The 25,633-nt window shown below is 42.1% G+C and overlaps 2 protein-coding genes across 2 annotated transcripts; both read right to left on the bottom strand.

Annotated features, from left to right (window-relative positions):
* Positions 1-11,143, bottom strand: ARPC3 (actin related protein 2/3 complex subunit 3). Its single transcript, XM_073313699.1, has 7 exons — positions 11,019-11,143; positions 9,446-9,545; positions 7,073-7,149; positions 6,701-6,769; positions 4,020-4,146; positions 1,476-1,570; positions 1-272 (listed from the first exon to the last, which is right to left on the bottom strand). Exons 1-7 carry the CDS (start codon positions 11,022-11,024, stop codon positions 210-212), a joined length of 537 nt encoding a protein of 178 aa, XP_073169800.1. The 5' UTR covers positions 11,025-11,143; the 3' UTR covers positions 1-209.
* A 1,401-nt stretch (positions 11,144-12,544) lies between these two features.
* On the bottom strand, positions 12,545-23,366 carry GPN3 (GPN-loop GTPase 3). The gene is made up of 8 exons (XM_073313698.2): positions 23,175-23,366; positions 22,557-22,665; positions 21,731-21,898; positions 21,266-21,390; positions 19,685-19,800; positions 18,714-18,810; positions 17,686-17,814; positions 12,545-16,647 (listed from the first exon to the last, which is right to left on the bottom strand). The coding sequence occupies exons 1-8, from the start codon at positions 23,220-23,222 to the stop codon at positions 16,585-16,587; spliced, it is 855 nt and encodes a 284-aa protein (XP_073169799.1). The 5' UTR covers positions 23,223-23,366; the 3' UTR covers positions 12,545-16,584.
* Between the last annotated feature and the right edge of the window lie 2,267 nt (positions 23,367-25,633).

Genomic DNA, 25,633 nt, shown 5'->3' with positions numbered 1-25,633 from the left:
TTAGAAATAATTTTTTATTAAGCACCAGCTTAACATCATTTGTGTACAGTATTCAAATGGCTTTCTGTTCCATCTTCCCCCGCAGATTGACAGCTTTTCCTCATAAGCACTTATTCTTCCTTGGTATAAAATGTATATGAAACAAAGGCAGAATATTTATACATCTTGCTGCAAAATGCTTAACATTGTGACTGTATCTCATTGCCTCTTCATTGCCCAGGTCCTGACAGACTCTTATTCATGAACTGCCTCTTCACGAAGCAGATCCACCACTGAGGGAAAGAAATACAGTGGGATCAGAAGATATACTGTAGCAATTTCCAGGTAAGACATTTGAGGCAAAACAAAATAGGATTTAAAACCAACTCAGATGTAATGGACCTGATCCTGCATTAGTTGCACATCCAATTTTCTCCACTGGCTTCGACTGGAATTTTAGGTGTGCAGGAAAGGCAGGATTAGACCCAAAGTGTGGATTAAGTCAAGACACTGTAGAATAAGGTTGCAGTACCAGACTCATAGTTAAGGCTGAGGTGATCATTCCGATCTAAGCTTTTATTTTCCATTGGTTATAAAAAAACAAACTGATTAAGGGTCTCATTCTTGATCTCAGTCCAACTTTTTTTACAAACATTTAAGAAGTCATTTCAGTCACTTCTGAATTAAGTGAACATAAAAAAACCCACACAATATCTACTTTAAAAATTTATTCTCTTGCACTTGACTCAAAAGCAGATGAACTCAAGACTGTGGATATGGTATGTAGCTGAGTCCTCAGTGACTTGTAGGCAATAATTCTAAAAAATAAATTGGCTTAATCATTGTAAAGTTACTCTTACTTATGTGCAAATGTCTACCTAGCCAGTCAGGAACTGATGTATCAATTAGATATTTTTGCTACTCATATCTGTAGCAAAGGGCTTTCCCAAATAGGAGTGATCATATCAGACCCAACTTGAATGATGCTGAGTATTCTAAATGCCTGCTGAATTCAGTGCAAGGAATTGAGGGTTCTCAGCTCCCAGGAGGTGCTCATGACTTCATAGGATTGGACCAACAAGTGGGGACTGTTACAGCCCTGCTCTTTAACAGGATGCCTCTACCTATGCAACCTAAATGGCACTTGCTGCCATATCACATTACAGATGTTTGTCTAAATCGCTTTTCACTATTCCACTATCCCTTTAAGTCTCAGGATTCTTGCTTAACAGGTTCTCCCCCATCTCTCCCTGTTGTTTTTCCTTTTTCCCCTTTGTTGCCCTACCGCATTCCATAGCTATCCTTTCAACTCCTTGGTCTACACCTGACACACCTTTTAAATAGCAAACCAAGCCATGTTTGACACGATTTACTACATTATTTCTGGAGTTAACATTTTTAAGAAGGAGCATGCCTCAAGCATCCACCAATCAGAAAAGAAAAACAGCCTGTAATTGGGATAAATAATCACCCAGTCATTGAGGACGGCATCTTACCTTGCTAGGCTTGTCACTTTGGGGATCAAACACCTTTTCGCAAAGCCTAAGACCTGTTTCTTGTCTCAGCTGTTGCAAGTAGGCCCTCATCACCTCTAAAACAGAGCACATACCAATACAGAGTGAAATACACAGGGTTAGAACCAGGTCAGATTCTATCCAGCCAACTGTCTCACTGTGTGACCTTAGGCAAATCACTTAGGGTGGGATCCACAAAGGTACTTAGGTGTTGTAACACTGAGCGCTGTGATGCCTAACTTTCAGGTGCCTAGAAAACCACAGGAACAACACTGCAATCCAAAAAGCCCGCGTTAGGCGCCTAGCCTCCTCTACAGTGAATGGTCAGAGAAAGGAGTCTTAACAAATGTGATCCACAACAGCCACCATGCTAGGCAGGGAGCCATCTAAGCTAGCCAATGGGAGATACTGACCTGAAAGGTGTGGGCTAAACCCTGCCTCTCTCTCAGGTGCCTAAGTCTGGGATGCAGGGTAGTACCTAGGTCTGCTAGCGATCCACAAACCAGTGGAAGATAGGCACTTGGTCACCTACGCTGCATGGAGGACCCAAAACAAGACAAGGGGGGGGGCAGAAACTTTCCCTATAACTTTTATTCTAGTGGTTAGAACGCTCATCTGAAAGGTGGCAGGTCCCTGTTCAAATTCCTTCTCCCCCTCAGAAAGAGGAGAGACTTCAACCACATCCTGGGTGAGTACCCGCTCCACTAGGCCAAAGGTTATAAGGGAGGTCTTCCTCCTTCTCCTCCCCCAACCTCAGGTATTTTGTTTGAACTCGCCTGGGGGGCCTGATCCGGTACTGGTGCTCAGAGGCTGCCTACCAGATGGGGCCCCCATATCAGACACAGGCAGCCGAACGCCTGTCTTTCCCAGTTGGTGAATCGCTCTGGGTCTGTGGTGTCCGGATGCCTATCATGAGGCAGTAATGTGTCTGGCTGGAGAAAAAGAAAAAGAAAAAACCCCCACTTAGGGCAGGTCTACACTTAAAACGCTGCAGTGGCACAGCTGTACCGCTTCAGTGAAGATGCTACTACACCAAAAGAAGAGCTTCTCATCTCTGCATAGGAGGTGCTAGCTATGTCAACGGGAGGCAGTGAACACAGCGCTTTCTACACATGGGGTTAGGTCGGTATAACTGTTGCTCGGGGGGTGTGGATTTTTCACACCTCTGAGCGACACAGTTATACTGATGTAAGTTGATAGAGCAGATGCACCCTTAGGTGCTGAGTTTAGGGACCTACGAGGCTTGGTGGCAGCCAACTGGGAGTTTTATGGATTGCAGCGGTGCCTAAAAATGGGAGTTTTAGATGCCTAAGAACCTTTGTGGATCCCACCCTTAGCCTCCCTCTTGCTCGGTTTTTCCTCTGCCACAAAATGGGATAACAGTATTTACCTATTCAAAGGACTGTTGGGAGACTTAATTCATTAGTGTCTGGAAAGTGCTTTGAGATCCTCAGATGAAGGTGTTACAGAAGTGCCATGTATTATTATTCCTCAAATGGTTTTAACTGCTCAGTTTGAGAGAATTGAGAACATTTCTATGCATTGGAACTCATGTCAGTATTCTAGGAAAACATCTGCCTTCAAAAGTCAACGCAGTAGTATGATTGCACCTTGCTTTTCTGTTGTTAATATGTTTCCATTACAATTTTAATTGAAGATCACATATGAGATCTCTGTAAGCGTTTCTTTAGCTATAATCTGAACGCTACCAATTATTGCTCTTCTGCTTTGCTTAGCTGTGTTAGAATCAAAATGCATAGAAAGGAGCATTGTGGATTTCCACATTTATAGTCACTCCGTGACTGCAAGAGTAAATTTGCTCAATTTACAAGTGAAAAAGGTAACTCAACCTGGGATCTTTCTGGTTCATGCATTAGCAGTAAAGATTTTACAGGTTATGTCCAGCCTGCAATTACACCTCTGCATGTCTATGATCTTCTGTGGGACTGTCCAAGCATAAGGTCACAAGGGAGGTCTTCCTCCTTCTGTCACAAGGTCGGTGAGGTAATATCTTTTATTGGACCAACTTCTGTTGGTGAGAGAGACAAGCTTTCAAGATTACCCAGACCTGAAGAACAGCTCTTTTTAAGTTTGAAAGCTTGTCTCTCTCACTAAAAGATGTTGGTCCAATAGAAGATATTACCTCACCCGTCTTGTCGCTCTAATATCCTGGGACCAACATGGCTACAACAACACTGCGTACAAGCATAAGAGCAGAATTTGGCCCTATAAATGAAACTAAGCTAGCTATTCACCGTTGATAGAGCTAGAAGAGGGTCCAGCTCCCTCCTTCTTAGCTCTGTTGGCTCTACAGAGCTAGTAGAAGTGAAAAGTAGACACAGCCTATTTTTGTTTCTAAAGTCAGCAGATTTGAATCCAGATACACACAGGAGGCAGAACCATCAATTAAGAAGGTGCTGTTTTACATAGTAATTTTTCTGGCCTTAGCCACAAAATTAATCCAGGCTGTGAACTGCAGGCCAAAGCATGGCTTTAAGAGACACTTTTGGCTACTTTTATTCTTACCGTCCTCCTGTTTGTTGCCAGGTTTGGCATAGAGGGCATTGAGTGGAAAGCCCGGCTCGCCAGGGATTGGGAAGTTAGTGATTCCTAACGTGTACATTTCCTTCTCTCCTTGGCCTTTCGAATTACACTGGAAGAACCAAACAAGAGAAATCAATCACAAAACAAAAACAAAACACACACAAGCTGGTGCAGCCAAAATGTTATATTGATACATATCAGGGCTTCCCTGGTAGGAGAAAGTACTGAGGAGTCCTTCTGTATCTAATTAAATGAGAAAGGTCTTTATAGAGTATTGAGCCCCTGTACATTTGCTTCTATATAAAGAGGCTTTCTGGAATATCTGTGGCTCTGGCAGTTGGGACTGATGATTGATCCACCTGCAGTTTTTGGTGAGGGGGTTTGGGTTTTTTTGCGTTTTGTTTTAAACACTAACATAGTTATACCTGTACAACCCCTACTCCTTGGGGAATTCTGCTGCACTGCGCATGCACAGAATTCATGTCCCCCACAGATTTCTTTGCTTCCCCACAGAAAAATGATTTTCTGATGGGGAAGCAAAGGGAAGCCACAAAAGCAGTAATACAACCTTCCCTAGCAGTATGTTTTGGGTGCCCAGGGCAGCTGGCAGAGAGGTAAATCACTGTGGGGCAGGAGGTGAGACTGGGGAAGACCCAGCTGGTGGCTCCTACCCTGCGCCAGGCTCAGCTGCAAGTCCTGGCTGGGCTGGACAGGACTTCCTCTTCCCCTGCACAGCATCTAGGACTGGGTCAGACCCACCCCCAGAATTCTCCCCAGGCTGCAGGAAGCTCTGCAAACACCCCACCCATCGCTCTTCAGCTACCGGTGGAGGGATCACTGTATGGGGAGCTGTTTCCCAATCCCCCCAACCCCTTTGCAGCCAGACCCCCTCATACCCAGACCCTTCTGCTGAGCCTCACACACCCAGAACCTCCCCCCGCCAAGCCCCACTCCCTCTGCACCTGGACTATCCCGACGAGCCACCCACACCCGAATCCCCACCCCACTGAGCCCCAACCAGTTGCACCTGGATCCCCACCCTACTGAGCCCCAACCAGTTGCACCTGGATCCCCACCCCACTGAGCCCCACTCCCCCAACATCTGGACCCCCCACTGAACCACCCACACCTAGACCCCCTTGCCAAGCTCTATCCCCCCGACACCCAGACCTTGCCCCACTGAGCCCCAAACACTTTCACCTGGACCCCCCTGCAGAGTCCCATAACTGTTGCACCCAGAACCCCCACAACATGCCCCTGTGCATCCAGATCACCTCCCGTACCCAGATTGCCCCACACAGAACCCTCTCAACCCACACATGGATGCCCCCACACTTGGATCCTGCCAGGCTGAGCCTGTCTGCACACACCTGGTGCACCTGGCATGGAGGGGCAGGGCCCTGGAGTGTTTCTGGGGCAGGCCCAGTCCTTGCGCTGTCAGGGTTGGGTGCAGCCTCACTGCTGAGCCATGTCCCAGGTGGGGAGCTACAGAGTGATCTCCTACTTCTGTGCAGCCAGTGGCCTGTGCGCCCCAATACCATGCTGGAGCCCCCACATTTATTTGACAAATAAAATTTGCAGAATTTTAAAATATTTTAAAATATGCGCAGAATTTTTATTTTTTGGTGCAGAATGCCCTCAGGAGTAAACCCCTAGTGTGGACACAGTTATACTGGGATAAAGGTGCCTTACACCAGTATAGCTTATTTCCCTTCCTGTATAGGACCGGCTATACTGGAGTAAGCACTCGTATACCTGTATACCTGGGTCCACACTTGGCGGTTTGAACCCCTTTAGCTGTAGCAGTATAGTTAAAACAGTACAACTTGTGTGCATAGACAAGCCTTAAAATGTAATAAAGTAGCCAAATTCTTCTTCAGACATGAATGCACAACCCCCACCAGCTTCACTGGTATTGTGCATAGATATAATCAAAGGTCAAATGGGACACGCAGTAGGAAGAGAAAGTTAAAGAGCCTAGAGATTTAGGTAAGGGAAAGATTACGGTGATCTTGAATTGGGTGCTTTCAGATTTGAGGAGTGGGTGGGGAGCAGATGATGGAAAAGCTGGTAGAGGCTGATGACTAACAGTGGTATTTGGATAGGTGGGGAGGGACAGAAAGAGGCAAGAAGCAGAGAGGCCAGAAAGATGAAGATTATACAGTACTTCATGCTGCCTTTCATCCTGGCTACACCCCGGAAAAAGGGAGTGAGGAAAGAATTTTAAAAAAATAAAATAAGGTTTACAATGGAAATGCTGACAGGAGCTAAAACCATAGCAGTGCTGGCAGGCCCTGCTATAAACATACTGTCCAGGTGAGAATATTACAGACCCAAGAATTATCAACAGTACTGGGGGACGGAGGGCCTGGGAACAGTAAGAGGAGCACAGCGCTGGGTGTCAGGAATTCCTGCCGCTCTCTCACTATGGCCTTGGGCACGTCACTTACCCCTTTTTACACAGAGGTTAAAACTTAACTGCTTCAGAGATAGGGTGTGAGGGCCCAAGTTGTACAGTGCTTTGAAGCATTATGTTCTAAACAACACCATTTTTGCCTATCTGGGTTTCCACACTGCCTTGGCAAATCAGCAAAACTGGCACATTTTTGTTGCCATTTATTGTATTTTCTTCCTTCAGCTTAAATTCAACTACATTTTATTACCTTTTGCAGCTTTTTTAAGCATTCGGAAATGTAGAGAGTTATGTAGATCAAGGTTCTGTCAGCCTCATTCTGCAAAATAAAAGGAAGCAGAAGCCACAGCCATTTGTCAGCAGCTGTAAAAACGATCACATGTTCAGCCTATGGCTTCTCACAAAAGAGAGGCATTGACAGTACAGGAGACATTTCCCTTACTTAAAAAATAGTTTTAACTAGAAAAACGGTTTCTTTCATTATATACTACATACAAAATATACAAATTCTCAGAAACTTTAAGCTTATTGCCGTGAAGTAGTTCTACATTTCGACAGGGTACCAGACTCCAATAACTATTCTGTGCACAGAGTTTTAATATCTTAAATCATCATTTCTTACCTTAATTTCATAATTCTTGAAGAAGACATTTGCTTTGAAGTAGTAGATGGCTTCATCTATAATATCTGTGTCCTTTGCTAGCAAGAAAGGTAGGAAACGGGAAAATTAGGCAGCGCTTAAATATCACTAGCCATTAAAGATGGAAACAGATGAGCAATATTTGCTGAGACCTACAGCAAATAATACCACTATCTTTCATTTCACTCATTTGCAAAAACAATCATTCTTACAAAAAACAAAGCCACAGTGGTTTCGTGCCAGTTCCCAGCAAAGATTTAATAGGAAAGTAAGTGCTGTGGTAATATTCCATATGACCACGGCCTCATTACTTGCACACAGCAGCATGTAGTACAAGACACTTACTATAAGATGAAGTATCAATGAATTCAAGCTATACACTTGTCAAAATAAATTTTACAATCAAGCAGTTTTGATATTTTTACAATCATAATGGCTCACTCCATTATGGACAATAATCCAGTGATTCTCAATAGGTCTCCCAGTCATTAGTGGGAAATAACGAGGGTTCTGTTGTCATTAAAATGCCTTTTGAGACGAGTTCTGGAAAAATAAACTCCTCTGAAATACAACAGAAAATTAAAAAAAAAAAACCCTCACTTTCCTCTTTAAAAATGCACAGAGCAAATGATCTCATAACATTACATTCAGCAGGCTCTGGGCTTCCTTAATAGAGCTGTAAAATCATCTGAATCGACATGCATCTGTTGAAGTGAGCTGTAGCTTATGCTCAAAAACAAAAGCTTACACTCAAATAAATTTGTTAGTCTCTAAGGTGCCACAAGTACTCCTTTTCTTTTTGCGGATACAGACTAACATAGCTGCTACTCTGAAACCTGAATTGAATGTTTTCCCATTTCAAATTCAAATGTTGTAATGCTGCCAGGTGGTCATGAGACATTGTGAAAGACTTTACAGGAGGAAAAATATGGAAGCAGTATGCAATTATTATAACAGGCTCTAGGTAATGCCCCACCACCATTTTAAAACCTACTGAAACCCACAACCCACAGTTCTGAATCTTGATGGCTGCATGATGCAGCAGGAACTAGCCTGAAAATAGTGAATTTAGGCTTAATTTAAAAAAAAACAAAAAACCAAGAGAATTATGGAATGTAATTAAAACTACAACAAGGTTTCCTTAGTGGTTATAAGCTTATGCACTCTGGAGGCATTAAAGAGAAAACAAATCAAATGTGTTCACCATTGAAGGTAACACCAGGAGATACCACATTATTATTTATTATGGTAACACCTGGAAGCCCCAGTCAAGATCAGGGCAAATGTTTGATCACATCACGTTGTTCACTCTTCTTGCGTGTTATACCCCTTTCCCCTGCCCTTCATCTGTCCTGTCTGCTTAGACTGCAAGCTCTTGGGACTGTGGATTCAGTGTTTGTGTCTAGCACTATGGGACCCTGATCTTGGCTGGTTCCTAGACACTACTGTAATAAACACAATTAACAATAATGGCTCCATTCCACTAGATGTTGTGTAAACGCATATGAAAATATGGTCCCTGCTTCAAAAAGCTTACACACTAAGACCCCCATCGGGTCTGTGTAGGCAGACCTTTGCACCTATTGGGAGGCTAATTAAAATCAATGGGGCTCCACATGCATGCATGTGGATACAATTACAGGACTGGTGTCTTTGATTGCAAGTGACATATGAAGACCCAAGATGATAAAATGCCTAACAGAAGCAAGGGCTAGAGACAGAATATTATTTGGAGCTGGATAAAGCAACTCCCAGAGGCAGAAGGAGGGGAAACCAAGATGGAGTGAAAAGAAAAAACACAATTCAGAAGCAATAAAGCTACAAATAAGTTTGTACAAGAGTTACAGAAAGGGGAGAATTTCACAAGACAGTATTGAGTAGAGTTTGAAATCAGCTTAACAGGCTGTTTTTACACAGCAATTGAGAGAGACACATCATAAAAATTGGATCAGAGGATTCCTCTTCCTGAAGAGGCATTCAGAAGCTTGGATGAGGAAAGGTAAATTTTCCTTGTGCTGTGCTATGCTATTTATCTGGGAAAAGCAAACCCCAATGCAACTGCATCAACAATCATCTGAGAGCCATTTTCCTCCATCACCAGGAAGTGCCCCTGTTTCTAATCTGTCCCTTTTCTCCTCACTCTGAAAACTGGACACACACAAACTATTCAAAAGTCTCAGTTATATAATGTTTATACAACAGTCCTCTAACCATCTCCAGATCACCGATGTGAAACATCCATCAAAGAGTTGCCTAATGCTGCATTTTAGACTGGCTTTGAATGGACTGCAAAATAAAATAAATAAATAAATGTGAATATGGAAACAGTGCTTTTAAAGAGCGTTGGGAACCTACTTTCCCTTGGAGCTGGTCCTTTGAACTGACTTCTAATGGGTAACAAAGCCATGTTCCCAATTAACTTGATATCAGAGTCCATTAAAGTGGAGTGATAAGCCTGCAACAAAGAGGAAGGCTGATTGTGAGCGATAAAAAGAAAATAGGCATTTTTCTCCCCTGAAAGAACAAAGTTACACAAACTTCCCCCACATCTCCTCCAAACGACGGCTGCGCAGTTTATCCAGTTAACAATGATCCAGCAGCCATACCTTGCGTAAGTCCAGTGCTATTTTCTCACCTAGCTAATCAGGCCTAAGGAACGTTCTGGGGGGGAAAAGCTCATACCATGGAACTGCCATAGGCATAGTCTCACCAGGGGCAATAATGGTGAATGCTATAATGTAGACCAGGTGCATGGTTGTGTTTCATCACCATGTTGTCTAACTCAGAGCAGGTCTAAATGACTTGGTGGTAAAAATGCGCAGATCCTTCTCTATTTCCACTCCCAGTGAAGCTTAAACAGTGGATACTTTCCAAAAAAGTGTCAATGCACACACCTTAAGAGTCATATTATACTTTGGTGCATAAGCTTTTTCTTGACAATTGCAATATGAGCCAATGCTGTATAAAGGAGGCTTATTCCAAAATATACATGCACTTAAAATATATGTTTAAGATTCTCTAAAACCCCGGTGCTGCGGGGGGGTTGTTGCTTTGTTGTAGGGTTTTTAAATATTTTAATATAAAAATAAATTTTCACTTATAATTTCCCTATCTTATGAAACAAGAGTTTTTTTTCTTAATTTTTAAAAGAGTTTTAGTCACTGGAAAGGCTCACATGGTCCCTAGGTTTTGTAGTGGACTGGGGGGGATGGGGGAGGGGGCTTGAGTGAGGGCAATGATCATATATTCCTACTCTATTTCAGTATGATGCTAAGTGATGCAAGACAACAGTCCCAAGACAACAATTCTTTCAGTCTTAAGAATGCTGTGTAAAGAAAGTTACACAAGCTAAACTGGGGTGAAGTTGCAATATAAAGGCCTCAATGGTGCTACTGGCTCTCCGAGCACAGAAGACCCCTTCCTCCGCAGAGAGGCCCCACTTAAATCAACAAGGGCCTGACCACTCAATCTAATTGTAGAATCACAACCAAGTGATTTTGCATCCACAAGCCTATATGAAGCAAAATCCTTTGCACTGACCATTATTAGTGCTCTGGGGTTTTCAATGTCACTGACTATTGCCATAAAAGGAAGTTTCCCTTTTTTTCCAGTCGCGGTGACACTTCCCCCAGCAGCCGCTACAGTTTCACTCAGCTTCTTCCTATTTCTACACAGCGACAGAAACCCAGACATGTTGTTACATTTAATAATCGACCCGATTCCTTTAAACCGCACTGGGCTGCAGACTGCGAAGGGGGAAGAAGCAATTTATCACCCCGCGGCCTAGCATCCGCATAGCACTTTCCTGCCCTTCCCTGGCTAGCAGCAACCCAGAGCCACTGCCTGTTCTCAGTGGGCAGCAGGTTGCAACAGAAGCCAACACCAGAAGCCGGTGCATTGCAGAACTGCACGCGCCCCTTTCCCTTACCGGCATCTTTGGTGGCGACGGTTCAGTTTCACAGGAGACAGAGCAGGAAGCTGCTCGAGCCAGCAATGCAGGGCTTGCAAAAGAGGCAGCGCTTCCTGTCCCACCCAGGGCTGCTGCAAGCAGGAAGTGACTGGGCGGAGGGCAAGAGCTGGCCAGCAGAGGGAGTCAGAGCACTAAGGAGACACCTGAGCCTTTATGGGTAGAGACCCTGTATGTGCCCAACATACACCTAGGGGAGGATGCTTTTAACAGAGACCAATTTTCCCTTGGAGTCACCATCAGAACTTTGTCACCCGCACCTTCCTATCTGCTGGCCTTGGCAAATAAAAATCATCCTGAGTTCACAGCGACTCGGCTCCTGGAAGGGGCTCTGGCAAGATTCTCACATTCTAAATGCAATGGACCAAATTCTTCCCCGATGTAACATCACTGAAATGAACAGGCTTCAGACCCCTGAGCTCTGCTTGCGCTGCTCCAGATGGATTTGTTATTACCAGGGGCCTGCAAGCCTGGGAGTGAACTGAGCCCACAACATTTTAAAGAGAGATTCAGAGAGGGCAGCTCCACCAGTGCAAAGCACAACTCTCCTTGTCTGCACTAAGGTTTGCACTGTGCAGCTAAGTTGGTTCCTGGCTGCTGATTGCTGAATTCAAAGTACAGACATGTATAGACTGGGGCCCCAGTCCTGCATCAGCTCCAAATAGAAGCAAAAAGTCGCACCCCAAAATCATGAGATTGACTCAAAAATCATGATTTTTTAAAAATAACATTTAGTGCTTTTGTTTTCCTTTTGGGTTTTGAGCTCAGAAGGTTCAGCTTTTCTCCACCATCATGATGGTTAGAAACTTACTTTTTAAAAAATGGAAGTTGGGATTCTTACAGTCACTTAACTCCAGGAGCTGGGGTATTAAGAAAAACACCAAGTATCATGAGCCTCATGATAAAATCATGAGAGCTGGCACCACTGTGGATGCAAAGCCCCACTTGTGAGACTCCCAGTGCCAGATCAGGGCCTAAATCCCTGCCTGAATGTTTCATTTGTTCTAATAGAAACCCAAAGGGGGAAGATACATCAATGGCACTTTCTCTTTTACTTAGCAAGAGAACAAACATGTTCTTTGAAGACATTACTCACTTAAAACCAATGCAGAAATGGCACATCTTCAGGGTATTGTTTGAGACCAGGTTTTGTAGAAACGATTTCAATTTTCTAGCAATGTTTTGTTACCCTGCTGTTATTTGTTCCTGTTTGGACCACTCTGTGCAATCCTTAACCAGACACCAACCACTACCTAGATTATTTTTCTTTTTGAAGTGCAGTTCTCCCTTCTCCCTGCAATGATGCCACCCCCGCAGAAGACTTGAGGGGGTTGCACTCTCCCCCAGACAGAGATGATTTGCTCCTGAGATTCACCCCACCATTACCAGATTTGTCCCCCTTTGGACTTTCCCTGCAAGCCTGCTCTTGCTATCACCATCTTAGACAGATTCCTTGTTTGAAAGCAGAGGGCAGATCAACAACCAGATAAATTTATGGCTTTATTTTACCAAACTGAGAACAACCCCGCAGACTGAGAGTAAATTATACCTGTTGATGTAAAAAAACAAACCTAGAAACTGTGCTCAGCTGGTACTATACACTCAGGCTTACGTAGTTAAAATATCGACAGGCCTCACAGCTGCTCAGCCTTAAGTGTGGAACCCATTTCTTTGATTTGGTTTTTCCTTAATGAGGTATTCTCACACACAACCACATATAAACTAATCACGATACTTCTACAGATTGGGAAGGGAGACATTGTTTTCTATTTAAATAAATGAGTGATGCTCTGATATTATGGTGATAGGGACCATTATCAGTGCCTAGATACATACATTCTCCAATGTTAGGCATTTAATGAATGCAAAGCTCTATTAGAAAGTATTTGTACTTCACAGATTCAAACTTCCAGGGAGACGTTCATCTCAGTGGTTTAGAAATTCTGGGCATCTGGGCATGTTTCTATACCGTTTTCCTTTATAGTAAAGTGCTGTATTTTTCACCAAGGAATCCCTGGAGAAGATGGTGATTCAACACTTTGTATCAAACTGAGCACGTCAATGACATGCTCACTAGGTTCAAGAATAGGGATTTTAAATTCTATTGCAATCCTTTGAAAAGGCAAATTAAAAATACAGTCTTCAGCCAAAATATTTTTCTTGGTCCAGCTTTTAACGTGATACAGATGAGTCTGGCATTTATTCAAAAAATAAATCTACTTCATGCCTCATCAAAAGTCTCTGCAAGCAATCTAGTTTCTTAAGATTAAAGAAAAGGGAGTTTATGGGGACTTTGTCAGGTGTTTACATGTGATCAGCAGAAAAACCTAAGCAGAAACACAGATGAATATAAATATGGTGTTGTATTAGATGATCTAATTATCTCTTAAGGAAAGTGACAGAAAGCTCATCATTTGAACCATTTAGAACTCCAGAAGCAGATATTGAGACATAGTCACAAGATATGATCTAAATACAATCCTAAATTAAAGCATTAAACAATTATTTCCATAAAGATATTTTTAAGTATTTGTGATTAAAAATGTATGATGTGCAATGTTAATAAATGGATCACTACAAAGAATATAATTTAATAATGCTCGCATATAAAAAGCTAACAAATATTTGATAAGCCTATCAGTTAAATCCAAGAGTAGACTTGTATGACTTGCATACAATTAACACTTAGGGCCAAATCCTCCAAAGATACATGAGTAATTTACTCATGAGACGTCAGTGGGACTGCTTCCATATGCATGAAGTTACTTAAGGGTTAATATGCAAACAGGATTTTATGTCTGTACAAAAGCACCAAAGGTTTTATTGTATAAGTTTAATACAAGTTCCACTGAAATATGAATTATCTATGGAGAGAAACATTAGACACAATACAGTTGCCTTATTTGCTACCAAATTCTTGCCTGGACAGCATGCCCTCTGAAATTATTATTGGTAGATAATATGGACAACCCTGTATAATTCTTGGCAATTTTAATCTAATTTAGAAATGCTTTTCTTTCTTAAGTGGGCATCACTGTGTTTAAGTTTTATCAGCAGAAAAGTTACTTTAAGTAGCACATGAGAGGATTTTATTTTTTTCCTGTTCATGGAATCTTAGCTGGAGTAGGTTGCCTGAAAGCATGTATCATCACACAGAGCCAAATCCTGCAACACTTATTCAAGCAGTTCTCCCACCGAAGTCCATGAGAGTTTTGCCTCTAAAGACTGATTTGGTCCTTAGTGCATTGAAATAAGGTAATCAAAGGAGCAATATATAAATGAGCGTGCCCTGGCAACACATCACTTGTTGACAATATAATAGCGGTACAAGGGAAAGCACATGTATTTTAAAAGAAAACCAGCAATTACTCTACTTCTCCTCCTCAACTGAATTTTTAAAATGTCCTCTTGGAAGCATGAAGAATATAGGTGAAACCCTGTCTCTGTTGAAGTCAATAGCACAACTCCCAGTGACTTCAATAGGGTTAGGATTCCACTCTCTCTTCCTTTTTCAATTGTCCTTTTACAGTTGTCACATCCAATTCTCATTAATTCATCTGAATTTAGCTTGTTTGCTTTTATTTCTTTCTTTCTTTATAATCCAATGAGTCAAATATGTGAACACAGGCATTTTACCACCACTGTGATTACTGATGAAATGCCTATGTTTATGTAAACCACACATATGAAATGTTTATCAACATGCGTTTAGGCTGGCTGCATTATTCACGAGTGATAGTGTCACAAATGAGTTTTACAAGTCATTCCAAACAAGTGTCAAACCTTTATACCACACCGTATGACTGGTCATTCTGTATATGGCACATGTTGTACAACTCTTCAGGGTTTGCAGGGAGAGAAAAAAAATGACCTTAAAATCATGTCACTGTACTTTCAGGTCAAATATTTCACGATGAATCACAAACAGGTAGAAGTGATGTTGTGTCCCATTGCAAAGAGTTTGTTACCTCCAGTAGTGTAAAGCTTACTACCTGTGATAGGATCAAAATCCACTATCTCCAAGCTATGACTTTTCTGCTGCTAAGGGACGGGATTCACGTGCTGCAACCCAAACCAGTGTAATTAATTTTGGAGGAAAAAGTTATATCTCCCTGCGTTTGTTTTGTTGATTTTAAAGTGACAGCTCTTTGAAGCTGCTCAACAATTTGGAATGCTAGAAATAGTCCCTGGGGAGACAGATTAGCGGGCAGAATACAGATGAGGGAAGGATGAACTTTGTTACGTGAATATCACTACCATTCTCTCTGGTGTGCATATATGACCGTGGAGCAGTCATGTGACCGTCACATTTTTTTTTTTTTACACGCTTCGTCAAACAGTGTCAGACCTAAACAACCTAAGAGTGCCCCTTTAAAATATACCATGCAAGTGTTCTAGTCTGAAAGTTATGCTAAAATGAGGCAAAAACTCCTAAAATCAACAAATCTTCCAACTAGAAATCCCAAGGAAGTTAGAAGGATAAACAAGGGAATTGTTGGTTTTCCTGTACATACAATTTATTAAACATTGTGATAGTCAAGGAATGAAATATAAACATCTGAAAAAGTATTTTTTCATATTTAAATATTGTACAGAGTACTACAGCAATAGCCCCAGTTTCCTTCAAAGAACAGCTTTTCACACCTTTCTGAACAGTTGTGTGAATCTGAAGTATTAACTCAACGCTTAAAAGTCAGATTTCTCTTTCAGAGAACTTGCCATTGGCTAAGGATTTCAAAACATCTCTTGGAGGATAGATGGACACTGCCAGGTTGCATAGGTCTATGATGTAGGTTGTTTAAAATGAAATTAAATAATTGGTGAGCAGATTAACAAAAACCTAATGGACCAAATTCATACGTGGTATAACCAGGTACAATTGCATTGACTTCAAGAGAGCTACATCAATTTATAACAGGTATGAATTTGGTGATTGATATATCAATCACAACATTTTCATGAGATTTAAAAAAACATGTTATTGGGGGCTTTTAAACATTTTTCTGCAGTGCTGGGAACCAAAACCCAACAACACTAAATTAATACACAACTAACCAGAAAGTGAAAATGACTACTCCACCTTTAGTTGTCTAAGATGAATGAAATACAAAATATGAGCCAACAGCATAAAAAAATGGTAAATAAACTAGATTTTTTTAAAACTTTCTCCCTACTAATAAGCTACTAGTAATGGGGTAAGAAAAAAATATATCTGATTTTTATTTTGACAGTGCCCCTCTACAACCACCAGATTTTTCAAGCAATCTAGCATTTAAAGAAGAAATGTAATCATCTGCATGGAATTTAACTTATTGTGACTGTGGCTAAATATTTTATATACAATAACGACAGTTATTTCTTAAAGTAATAATGTGGAAATGCATGACTGGCTTCCTCTATCCAGTTATTCAAGTTTTAGTTTTGATATTTAAAAAAAAACAACACACAAATATTCAGAGAAGGATTCCTTAATTTGGCATATTTTACAACCAGGCTATTTTCTCTCTTCTTTTGGTATATACACCCTTTACTCATCCAGTTGGTCTTGAAAATATTCATCTAAGGTAGCAGGTTTATCTTCTTCATTTTCCTGCCACAAAATAAACGAAGTAAATATTGGTTCAATTTTTTTCTATGGTTACATCTATTCTATGGCATTTCTATTGCAACAGGAATCACAACATTCCTTAAAACAGGTAACAAGGAATACCAAGAAGCAATCTGGTTTCTGCAGTCCTTTTAGATACTATAGATCCAAGGATTAGAGTGTAACAAATCTGAATCCAGGCATACTGTATATTTTGTTACAGTGTGTATGGTAACACCCATTGTTTCATGTTCACTGTGTATATAAAATCTCCCCACTGTATTTTCCACTGCATGCGTCCGATGAAGTGAGCTGTAGCTCACGAAAGCTTATGCTCAAATAAATTTGTTAGTCTCTAAGGTGCCATAAGTACTCCTTTTCTTTTTGCGGATACAGAGTAACATGGCTGCTACTCTGAAACCTGTATATTTAAAGAGTACTGAACAACTGAATTTCAAAATGGAATAAGAAGGGCAGATATTTATTTCTTCAGGATTCATGAATATCTGAATAGTAATAAAACTAAGTATGGCTTTGATCTGAGTTTAATGCATCTGTCTCATTAGAGTCTATATTTTAGATATTATTCTATAGCTCAAACAAAAGGTATGGGCTTGATGCAGAAATTGTTGGGTGGGATCCTTTGGCCAGTGTCATGCAAGAAGTCAAACTAGAAGATCCCAAGGGTCACTTCCGGCTTTAAAATCTAGGATTCCATTAATTTGAAACCTAGTTTGATGAATAATGCAGCCCACAGAATGCATTTTTCAAACTTGCAGAACTATGCCAAGAGAGCTTTTCCGTACCCATCCATTTTCATTGCAGAGGTTAAATGTCACAGTTAATTCATAAACTAAACTCTGCCCTGCTCAGTGCTGAAAATGCTGGCCAGCTCCTCTTCTGCTGCACAAATCCTTCTCGGCAGTGTTAGTGCCCATGTTTCAAAGTAACACCAACCCTCTTAAACTCAAAGAATTACATTTAATTGGTTGGGTTGAGTTTTTTTTAAACTTTACATTTTAAAAGACAAAAGGGCTTTACCTTTGGTTCTTTAAATTCTAGATCTTCCCCGTACTGAATGGCGAAGTCTATGTGCTGCAGCACAATATTTATGCTTTCCTCATCAGAGTGATCATAAGGTAAAAATCGAACCATGCTGTAGTCATCAATCTGCAGGAAGGTTTTCAAAAGTATGACTCTTAGAGGATGTGTTAAATAAATAATAAAGAACACTCAATACTTCAAACAACAAGCATTAATCCACACGAACTCTAACAAGACAGGTATGCTAATAGATCAGTTGCTTTACCGATGGGGAAAGCAAGATAAAAGGCCACATAGCAAACCAGTGACAGAGTCAAGATTAGAATTCTGGAGCTCCTGGCTGCCTGTCCTCAGTTCAATCCACTACACTGCTTACACATCAGGATCACTTAGATGTTATCTTGACTATATGCTTAACTTATGAGAGAGTCTGAGTTTCAGTCTAGCATCCAGTGATGGTGAGAGACTAGGCTTAAAAAATCCAATTTGTCAGCATTTTCACTCATAAATCTGAGAATTCCCTAGGTCAGTGGTCTCCAATGTGGGGTCCCCGGACCTTTCGGGGTTCACCATGCATTATTCGGGGGTCAGTCCCTGAAGCTAAGGCTGGAATGCACCAAAATAGCATTCTGGCACTCTTGCAGCATGGAGGATGCCATTTTGTTCTCAAAATAGCATCCTCTGCACAGTGTAACCTCCCATGCAGTGTGTGAGAGAGGTCACGCTGGCAGGTGTGTTCCAGGAGCACTGAAAACGGAAGGGGTTGAGGACATTTAGGGTTGGATGCTAAAGAGGTCCTTGATGGAAAAAAGTTTGGGAACCACTGCTCTAGTTCCCAGCAATACTAGTAAATCAGTTGTATCACAACATCATTTTTGAGAAAGATCTAAATATTTTAGAAACTATAAAAAATAAGCGTGTTTAGAAAAATTAACCCTGATACTGTAATGTTTATAAATCATAAAGGATTGAATTTCAAAAAGTATATTGCACCAGTTAGGATAAAACACCAACATATCACTTACCAATCCACATATAGCTTTAGTCAGTTTCTTAAACATTGTGCTTTTTAGTATATTTGCAGAATCTTCGATCACAGAATACATATCGGGATCTAAATACCTGAAAAAAGTATTTGTTAACATTAGAAAAACATCTGTCAAGACTTTGAATAATGCATGGTACCTTCAAATCATTGCCACCATTGCTTGTGGTTTTGTACTTTTAATTAATTAATTTTAGGCGGGAACATATTTGCAGATGCTATTTTAAAAATAGAGTTTTCTTACATGTATAAACATGGCTTACAAGATTATGATTTCTAGTACCAAACTCACTGAAGTTTTAATTTTCTACTTATAGGTTAGATGAATATTTAAGTATTAGGGGGTAGCCGTGTTAGTCTGTATCCATAAAAACAACGAGGAGCCTGGTGGCACCTTAAAAGACTAGCAGATTTATTTGGGCATAAGCTTTTGTGAGTAAAAAACCCACTTCTTCAGATGCAACAGATTTATTTAGGCTAAAGAAGTGGGTTTTTCACCCATAAAAGCTCTATGAATATTTAAAACATTTTTGGAGAGACTATGGGAGAAATGTAGCTCTTGGTATTTGCATATAAAGAAAAGGGACTATATTTTCATTGCTATAAACAGTTACAATATGATGAAGCAGGAGGACCTCTAATTTAGGATTTGAACTACATAGGCAAAATCCTCTGTAAATGAATTCAGAAGGATCTTACATTTCTTCAAGACAATTCTCTATCCATGTGTATACACACATGGATACAGAAGATCATCCAACAAAGTTAGCTGCAAATTATCAGAGGCTACATGGTAAATGTCTCAACAATTTAACTCCTCCATCTGGCTTCCGCTCTCCACAAGCTGTCCCCAGAGATTCCATTTTCACTTTGGGAGGACATAAGATTGAATTTGTCCTGAATCTTGCCTCATGATGTCAAAACACAGAATACATATTTTTCAAAACTTACTTTTCAATTTCCGTTTTAGCTTTCTTGCTCAACAAATCCATTTTGGTCATGATGTTGATCTGTGGAATCTCTAACGATATCATTGCACTGAGGGCTGCCAAGACACCAGAAATAAACTGACAAAATAAGAAAAGTGACTAAATTAAATACAGACACACAAATATACAGCAATAACTTAAGAATTTTTAAAAGGTACCCAGTAAACACTGCAGTAAATATACTGCTACTGCATTGCAACAATGCACTAAACTTCATGATATAAGGAAGCAGGTAGTGATGCTGCCCTCATAGAGCTTTGGTGTCGCAACAAAACCGTAACAACCCCACCTTCCCCAGGTCTAGAATTTTTGAAATAGTTAATAAATGATGAGCACAGGTGTATGCTCTAAATGTTATTTATTTTTAAAAGGGCAAGCTCCTTTGTAAAGCACTTTAATACCTTCTGTCTGAAGTGCAGAATGTAAGTGGTATCCTAAGGACTTGAAAAAAATATAGCAGACACCTTCTAACCAGGATAAAACGACCCTTACTCCTCTAAGCCCCACATATAAAGTGACTATACTATGCTCTCTCCTTTTCCTTCCCTAGGATAGATAATTCTGTGTGTTTCCTCTTTTTCTTCTCTTTTCCTACACCCATTAGCCCTCTTTTCCTGCTTTGTATTCTTAGCCTCCTTCCCTATACTTTGGCTACATCTACACTATAAGCTAGGGATGTGATTCCCTTGCTCACATACACACGCTCACCCTAGTTCTCATCAAGCTAGCATGACTATGAACAGAGGCACAGCTGAACAGTGCCAAGTCTAAACCCACCTAAAATTGGTGAGTATGCACTCGGCATGGCTCAGCCATGTCTCCGCTGCTGCTACCTGTGCTACTGAGTTTACACTGCTATTTATACTGGCGTTAACTTGGGGAGAGCTAGCGCGAGTACGTGTACATGAGCAGGGGAATCACATCCTTAGCTTGTAGCGTAGAGATAGCCAGTGTCTCCACTCCCCAATCTCACTTCCCCCCCATTCTGCACTATACCTTTTTAACTTACCCTGTCAGTCTTTTCCACCCAACCCTATGCATCTCCACACAGCTCACCACTACACCCTCATTTACCGGAACTGGATATTTTTACCAGAGAGGCAAAACTAGCTACAGATACATATGAAACATAGGAGACATTTGTTTGTCCAAGAACATTGCCAGGTCAGAAGCCAACCCACTCCTGGAGGGGCAGGGGTTCGATTCCTATCTCGGTGTGTCCCTGAACCTTACTTCCAGAGCCTCATTTTTCCAAGTGCCAATTTTCCTCATTTTACAGGTTAAGCAAGTGACAGTGTCACACTACAAGCAATATGAGATCCGGGAAAAAAGACCCAGAATGCCTGACTCCCACTTCCCGCCCCACCCCCGAACCATTAGGCCATAAACAATATTCAGGTTTACAGAAATGTAACAATGGAGAGTTCCAGATAGGTGAAAAAAACATTATGATTGCTTTTGAATATAGTTATTCACTTCCCCAGATTAATTGTTCTTCTATAAATTATAAACTTCATTGTTACAATCGATTTAAAACGGATACCTTAAAAGATTCCACCATAAACTGAGAATCAACAAGAAAAACTCCACAGACACGGAATTCCCACTGCTGCAGCTGCTCCACCAGCTGTTTCATCACTGGCAAATGAGTATAGAGTTCAATCTGACCTAGGACACATCCATAATTAGTATGTAGGAATGTAAAGCTAATGCAGAGACAGTGCCAGTATGTTATAATGATATTTGATTATGAACTAACAGATAGACATGGGATATTGCTATTAAAATGAGTGAAATCTAGCACAGAATGTGTGATCTTTCTTTTTAGAGAATTCTACTTGATCTTGGATAGATTTATATCAAAATAATAAGTGACTTTTTGGCACTGAACAACACAACAGTACAAAAAAGACTTTATCTGCAAATTAGCATTACAAGCAAAAATCATCTAAGAGTTACACATCAGATAAGAAAAAATGAGGGCACCAGAGTACAGAATTTTGTTTACCTGGGCAATCAAAGAGTATGTAGTCATCCTCCACATGGCCAAGACAATCCTCAAGCCAGTCAAAGTTATTGGCAAAGTATTCCATGCAAAATACTAAACCACCATTGGGGCCAAACCTTAAGGAGTCATCTTCCATAACATCATCCACTTCAATTAATTCTCGAATGTCTACAATAAAAGATGCATGTTGTGTGTGTTTGTTTTTTCAACACTGGGTACATACGTTCCAGAGGTAAATTCCTACAACAAATGTAATTCTCAAAACAAACATGACCAACTAAATTTGTTTCAGGTGCTATACCAGCTCCCCCATCCCCACAAGCCTTTTCACAATTTTTGTGATTTTACAGTCACAAATTCCTACTTTTTTGTTTAAAAGGGTTTTTCTTTTCCCTTTTGCCATGTGAGAAACCCCTCAAACAAACAAGAGAAACTCACTGAATATACAGGGGAAACAGTAAAGCTGACTATTTCTAAGAAGTTTGTTAAATACTGCTGTAGATTCAGGAAGAGTATTTTTGTAGGTCCTACTAATACAGTCTCCAAATGCCTAAAATATGTATATATTGCTTCTTGACTTAGATTTAAAAAACAAACGAACAAACAGATTTAGATTCTGGAGAACGCTGTCAATAAAACCAGAACAGCTTTGATATCAAGACAGGTTAAAGTTAGACAACTAAATCTGTAAGTATCTTATTAAAAGGTAAGAAAACTCAATCTTCAAGCCTGATTCATCCTGAGTAAGAAGTGTTATATTCTTTACCTGTTTTCTGCAGTTCTGAGAGTATGGGAAATTAAGAAAGTGATCCCAAGCACAACTCACCAGCCATCAGAGGATAATTGAAGAATTCTGCTGCAGGGTCTAGGTTAACAACTTGCACAGAGCGGTTTATGGCTGCACAATGCTGGACCATGGTGGAACAGTAAGTGCTCTGCAATTTAAATAGAAACCTTAGTACACAGCTGAAAGTACCTAAAAGGTGTTGCAATTTTACACCTGAAAGGAGAGGCAACTGTATAGCAGTCAGAGCAAGGGTCTGGGAATCAGAACTCCCAGGTTCCACTCCCAACTCTGCCTGTCTTGCTGCGTATGTTGGAAAGTTACTGCCCCTCTATGCCTCAGTTTTCCTGGCTGTGAAATAGGGATAATACCTCCACTGTATAGCACCTTCCAGTCCTCAGAAGGAGCGATGCAAGTGCAATGCAAAGGGTTATTTGTAGGCTACTTCAAAGTATTATTTTATCTGAAGAGCCACCACCGCTTTACATCATTTTAAATTGCAACAATCTCCGACAATGGCACATGGCAACTTCCACTTCAGTTACCCCAAACCCCGTTACACCCATGCCCCCAATTACCCCAACTACCCCTTACCCCCACACTCCCCAGTTACACCCCCAAATACCCCACCGGTACAAGGCAGGGAGGGGCCGGTCTCACCTTCCCACTGCCCGCCGGACCCATGACCAGCTGAGCGAAGCGAGGCATGCCTGCCTGCTCCGTTCCCCGAGCCCAGCGCAACGCAGAGACAGCGACCGAGCGGCAGGAATTGGCTACTCCGCGATCCCGTAGCGTGGCGGACAGACGCTATACACACACGCAGTTCCTAGTGTACGGAGACACGCAGGGCTCAAGCTTCCTGCAGAGTCTGAATCGCGCTGCTCAGCCCAGTTCGCCCCTGCGGAGGAGCCCGAGGCCCGCTGAACTGATACCTTTGCTGGCAGAGAGGGATAGTTTGGTGACGTGCCTGGAAGGTGAAACAGCCCAGGCCTTTATGGCTGTTGGCAGAGCCAGCCTTAGCCTCTGAGCTCCTGGGTCCCCGGCTTGTGCTCAGCCCAGTGAGTCACAGGTTTGTTCAGCAAATGTCAGTGTAAACTGACTGCACAGCACTGTATGCTGGATTTGTGCTGGAAATGGCCCACCTTGATTATCATACACATTGTAAGGAGAGTGATCACTTTAGATAAGCTATTAGCAGCAGGAGAGTAGGGTGGGGGGAGAGAAAACCTTTTGTAGTGATAAACACCCATTTTTTTACGGTTTGTGTGTATAAAAACATCTTCTGTATTTTCCACAGTATGTATCCGATGAAGTGAGCTGTAGCTCACGAAAGCTTATGCTCAAATAAATTGGTAAGTCTCTAAGGTGCCACAAGTCCTCCTTTTCTTTTTGCGAATACAGACTAACACGGCTGTTACTCTGAAACCTATGCGAGACTGTACATCCCCCTAACTGGGAGTCACTGAACATCTACAGCCCAGGGCCACAGGGGATAGAGAGCAGGGGATTTCACCAGGTTCCTCTTATCAATATATCACTAAGTGGTTCCAGTAACTGTGTTATACTGGGGGTATTTGAATGTAGAGAATGGGCCAAATCCCATGGGCTGAGACTCATTGGCTTCAGCAGGACTGCTCACACGAGTTAGGCGAGCCGGATTTGGCTCAGTGTTTTGCCTTCCTTTGATGAATTTCTGATACATCCTTTGGGGAGCTCTCCATACCTGTCTTCTATATACACACTTGGGACCCAATCCCACAAGGTTTTACTCATCTAAGTAGTTTGTACAATGAAGCGAATTGCCTGGGTAAGGAATATTCGTGTGAGTAAAGATTTACAAGATCAGGACCCCTAAAACAGACACCTTGACTAGGAAGATCCTTATAGCCTCCTTTGTTCCCATTGGCAATTCTGCTGGGAGCTGGGTCTGCCATCTACCACCCTCCCTTTTAGCTCACGTGCACACTGCTACCGGAGGGAGCTCACTGAATAATCTAGCACGCCAAGCAAGCTTACCTCTGCCCCTTAACCACGCCCCACCCCGGCACATGCTATACATCTCTCCTATAAAAGAGAGTCAGAGATATACCTTAGTACAGTGGTCTGGTGACGCAGTTGAAGAAAATTGTTGATGTCCACGACCCAACAGAGCTGAGGCTGAGGGGCTTGGGGTGTGGGACGGGCTCTGGGCTGAGGCAGGGGGTTGGGGTGCGGGACGGGGTCAGGGCTCTGGACTGGGGGTACAGGAGGAGACTCCAGGTTTGGGGTGGTCTCAGGACTGGGGTAGGGGATTGGGGTGTGGGGCTGGGGCACAGGCTTACTTGCGGTGGCTCCCAATCAGTGGCACAGCGGGGGTGCTAAGGCAGATTTCTGCTTGTCCTGGCACCATGGACCAGGCTGTGCCCTGGCAGCAGCCAGCAGGTCTGGCTCCTAGGCAGAGGTACGCAAACGGCTCTCCTCTCCGCAGCTCTTGCCTGCAGGCACTGCCCCCCAGCTCCCATTGGCCAGGAACTGGCCATTGGGAGTGCAGAGCTGGTGCTCAGGGCAGGGGCTGTGCGCTGATTCCAGTGGCCCCCCACCTGGGAGCGGGACCTGCTGCTGGCCGCTTCCAGGGTGCTGTGTGGAATCAGAACAGGTATGGACTAGCCTTGCCTTAGCTAGACAGCACTGCCAAGGGGACTTTTAACGGCTTTGGGAAAGTCACTTCACCAGCCCCTGCCTCCTTCTGTAAAATGAGGATGACGATAATTTACCTGCTTCAAAAAAAGTGTATTGAGACCTGTGGACATAACGTGCCAGAGAGAAGTTTTTGTGTATTGTTTACTATGGCAACACTCTGCTTGACTTTTAAAAGTCTGAGTGGGTCAGACTGTAGTTATCCACACTCACAAGGGAACAGGAAGGTGCAGAGATCACAGGTATGCTGATCCTGTAGGGTGCTAGATCCCACTCTTACCCAAGGTGGGGGGCACAGCACACATCCCTTCTCCCGCCTTGCGGTGCCAATAGACCCAGCACTGAAAGAAGCGCCCCCAGCTGACTCTCTCTGGTATCAACAATTGTCTCCCCTCCAGGTGCCGAACCTAGAGAATGCACCTTAGCCTCCTACACCGCCCCCA

This window comes from Lepidochelys kempii, chromosome 15 (assembly GCF_965140285.1).
Source record: "Lepidochelys kempii isolate rLepKem1 chromosome 15, rLepKem1.hap1, whole genome shotgun sequence".
In the NCBI taxonomy this organism is placed as follows: Eukaryota; Metazoa; Chordata; order Testudines; family Cheloniidae; genus Lepidochelys; species Lepidochelys kempii.
The sequence above is the reverse complement of the archived record's forward strand: the minus strand, read 5'-3'. Positions and strand labels throughout refer to the sequence as shown.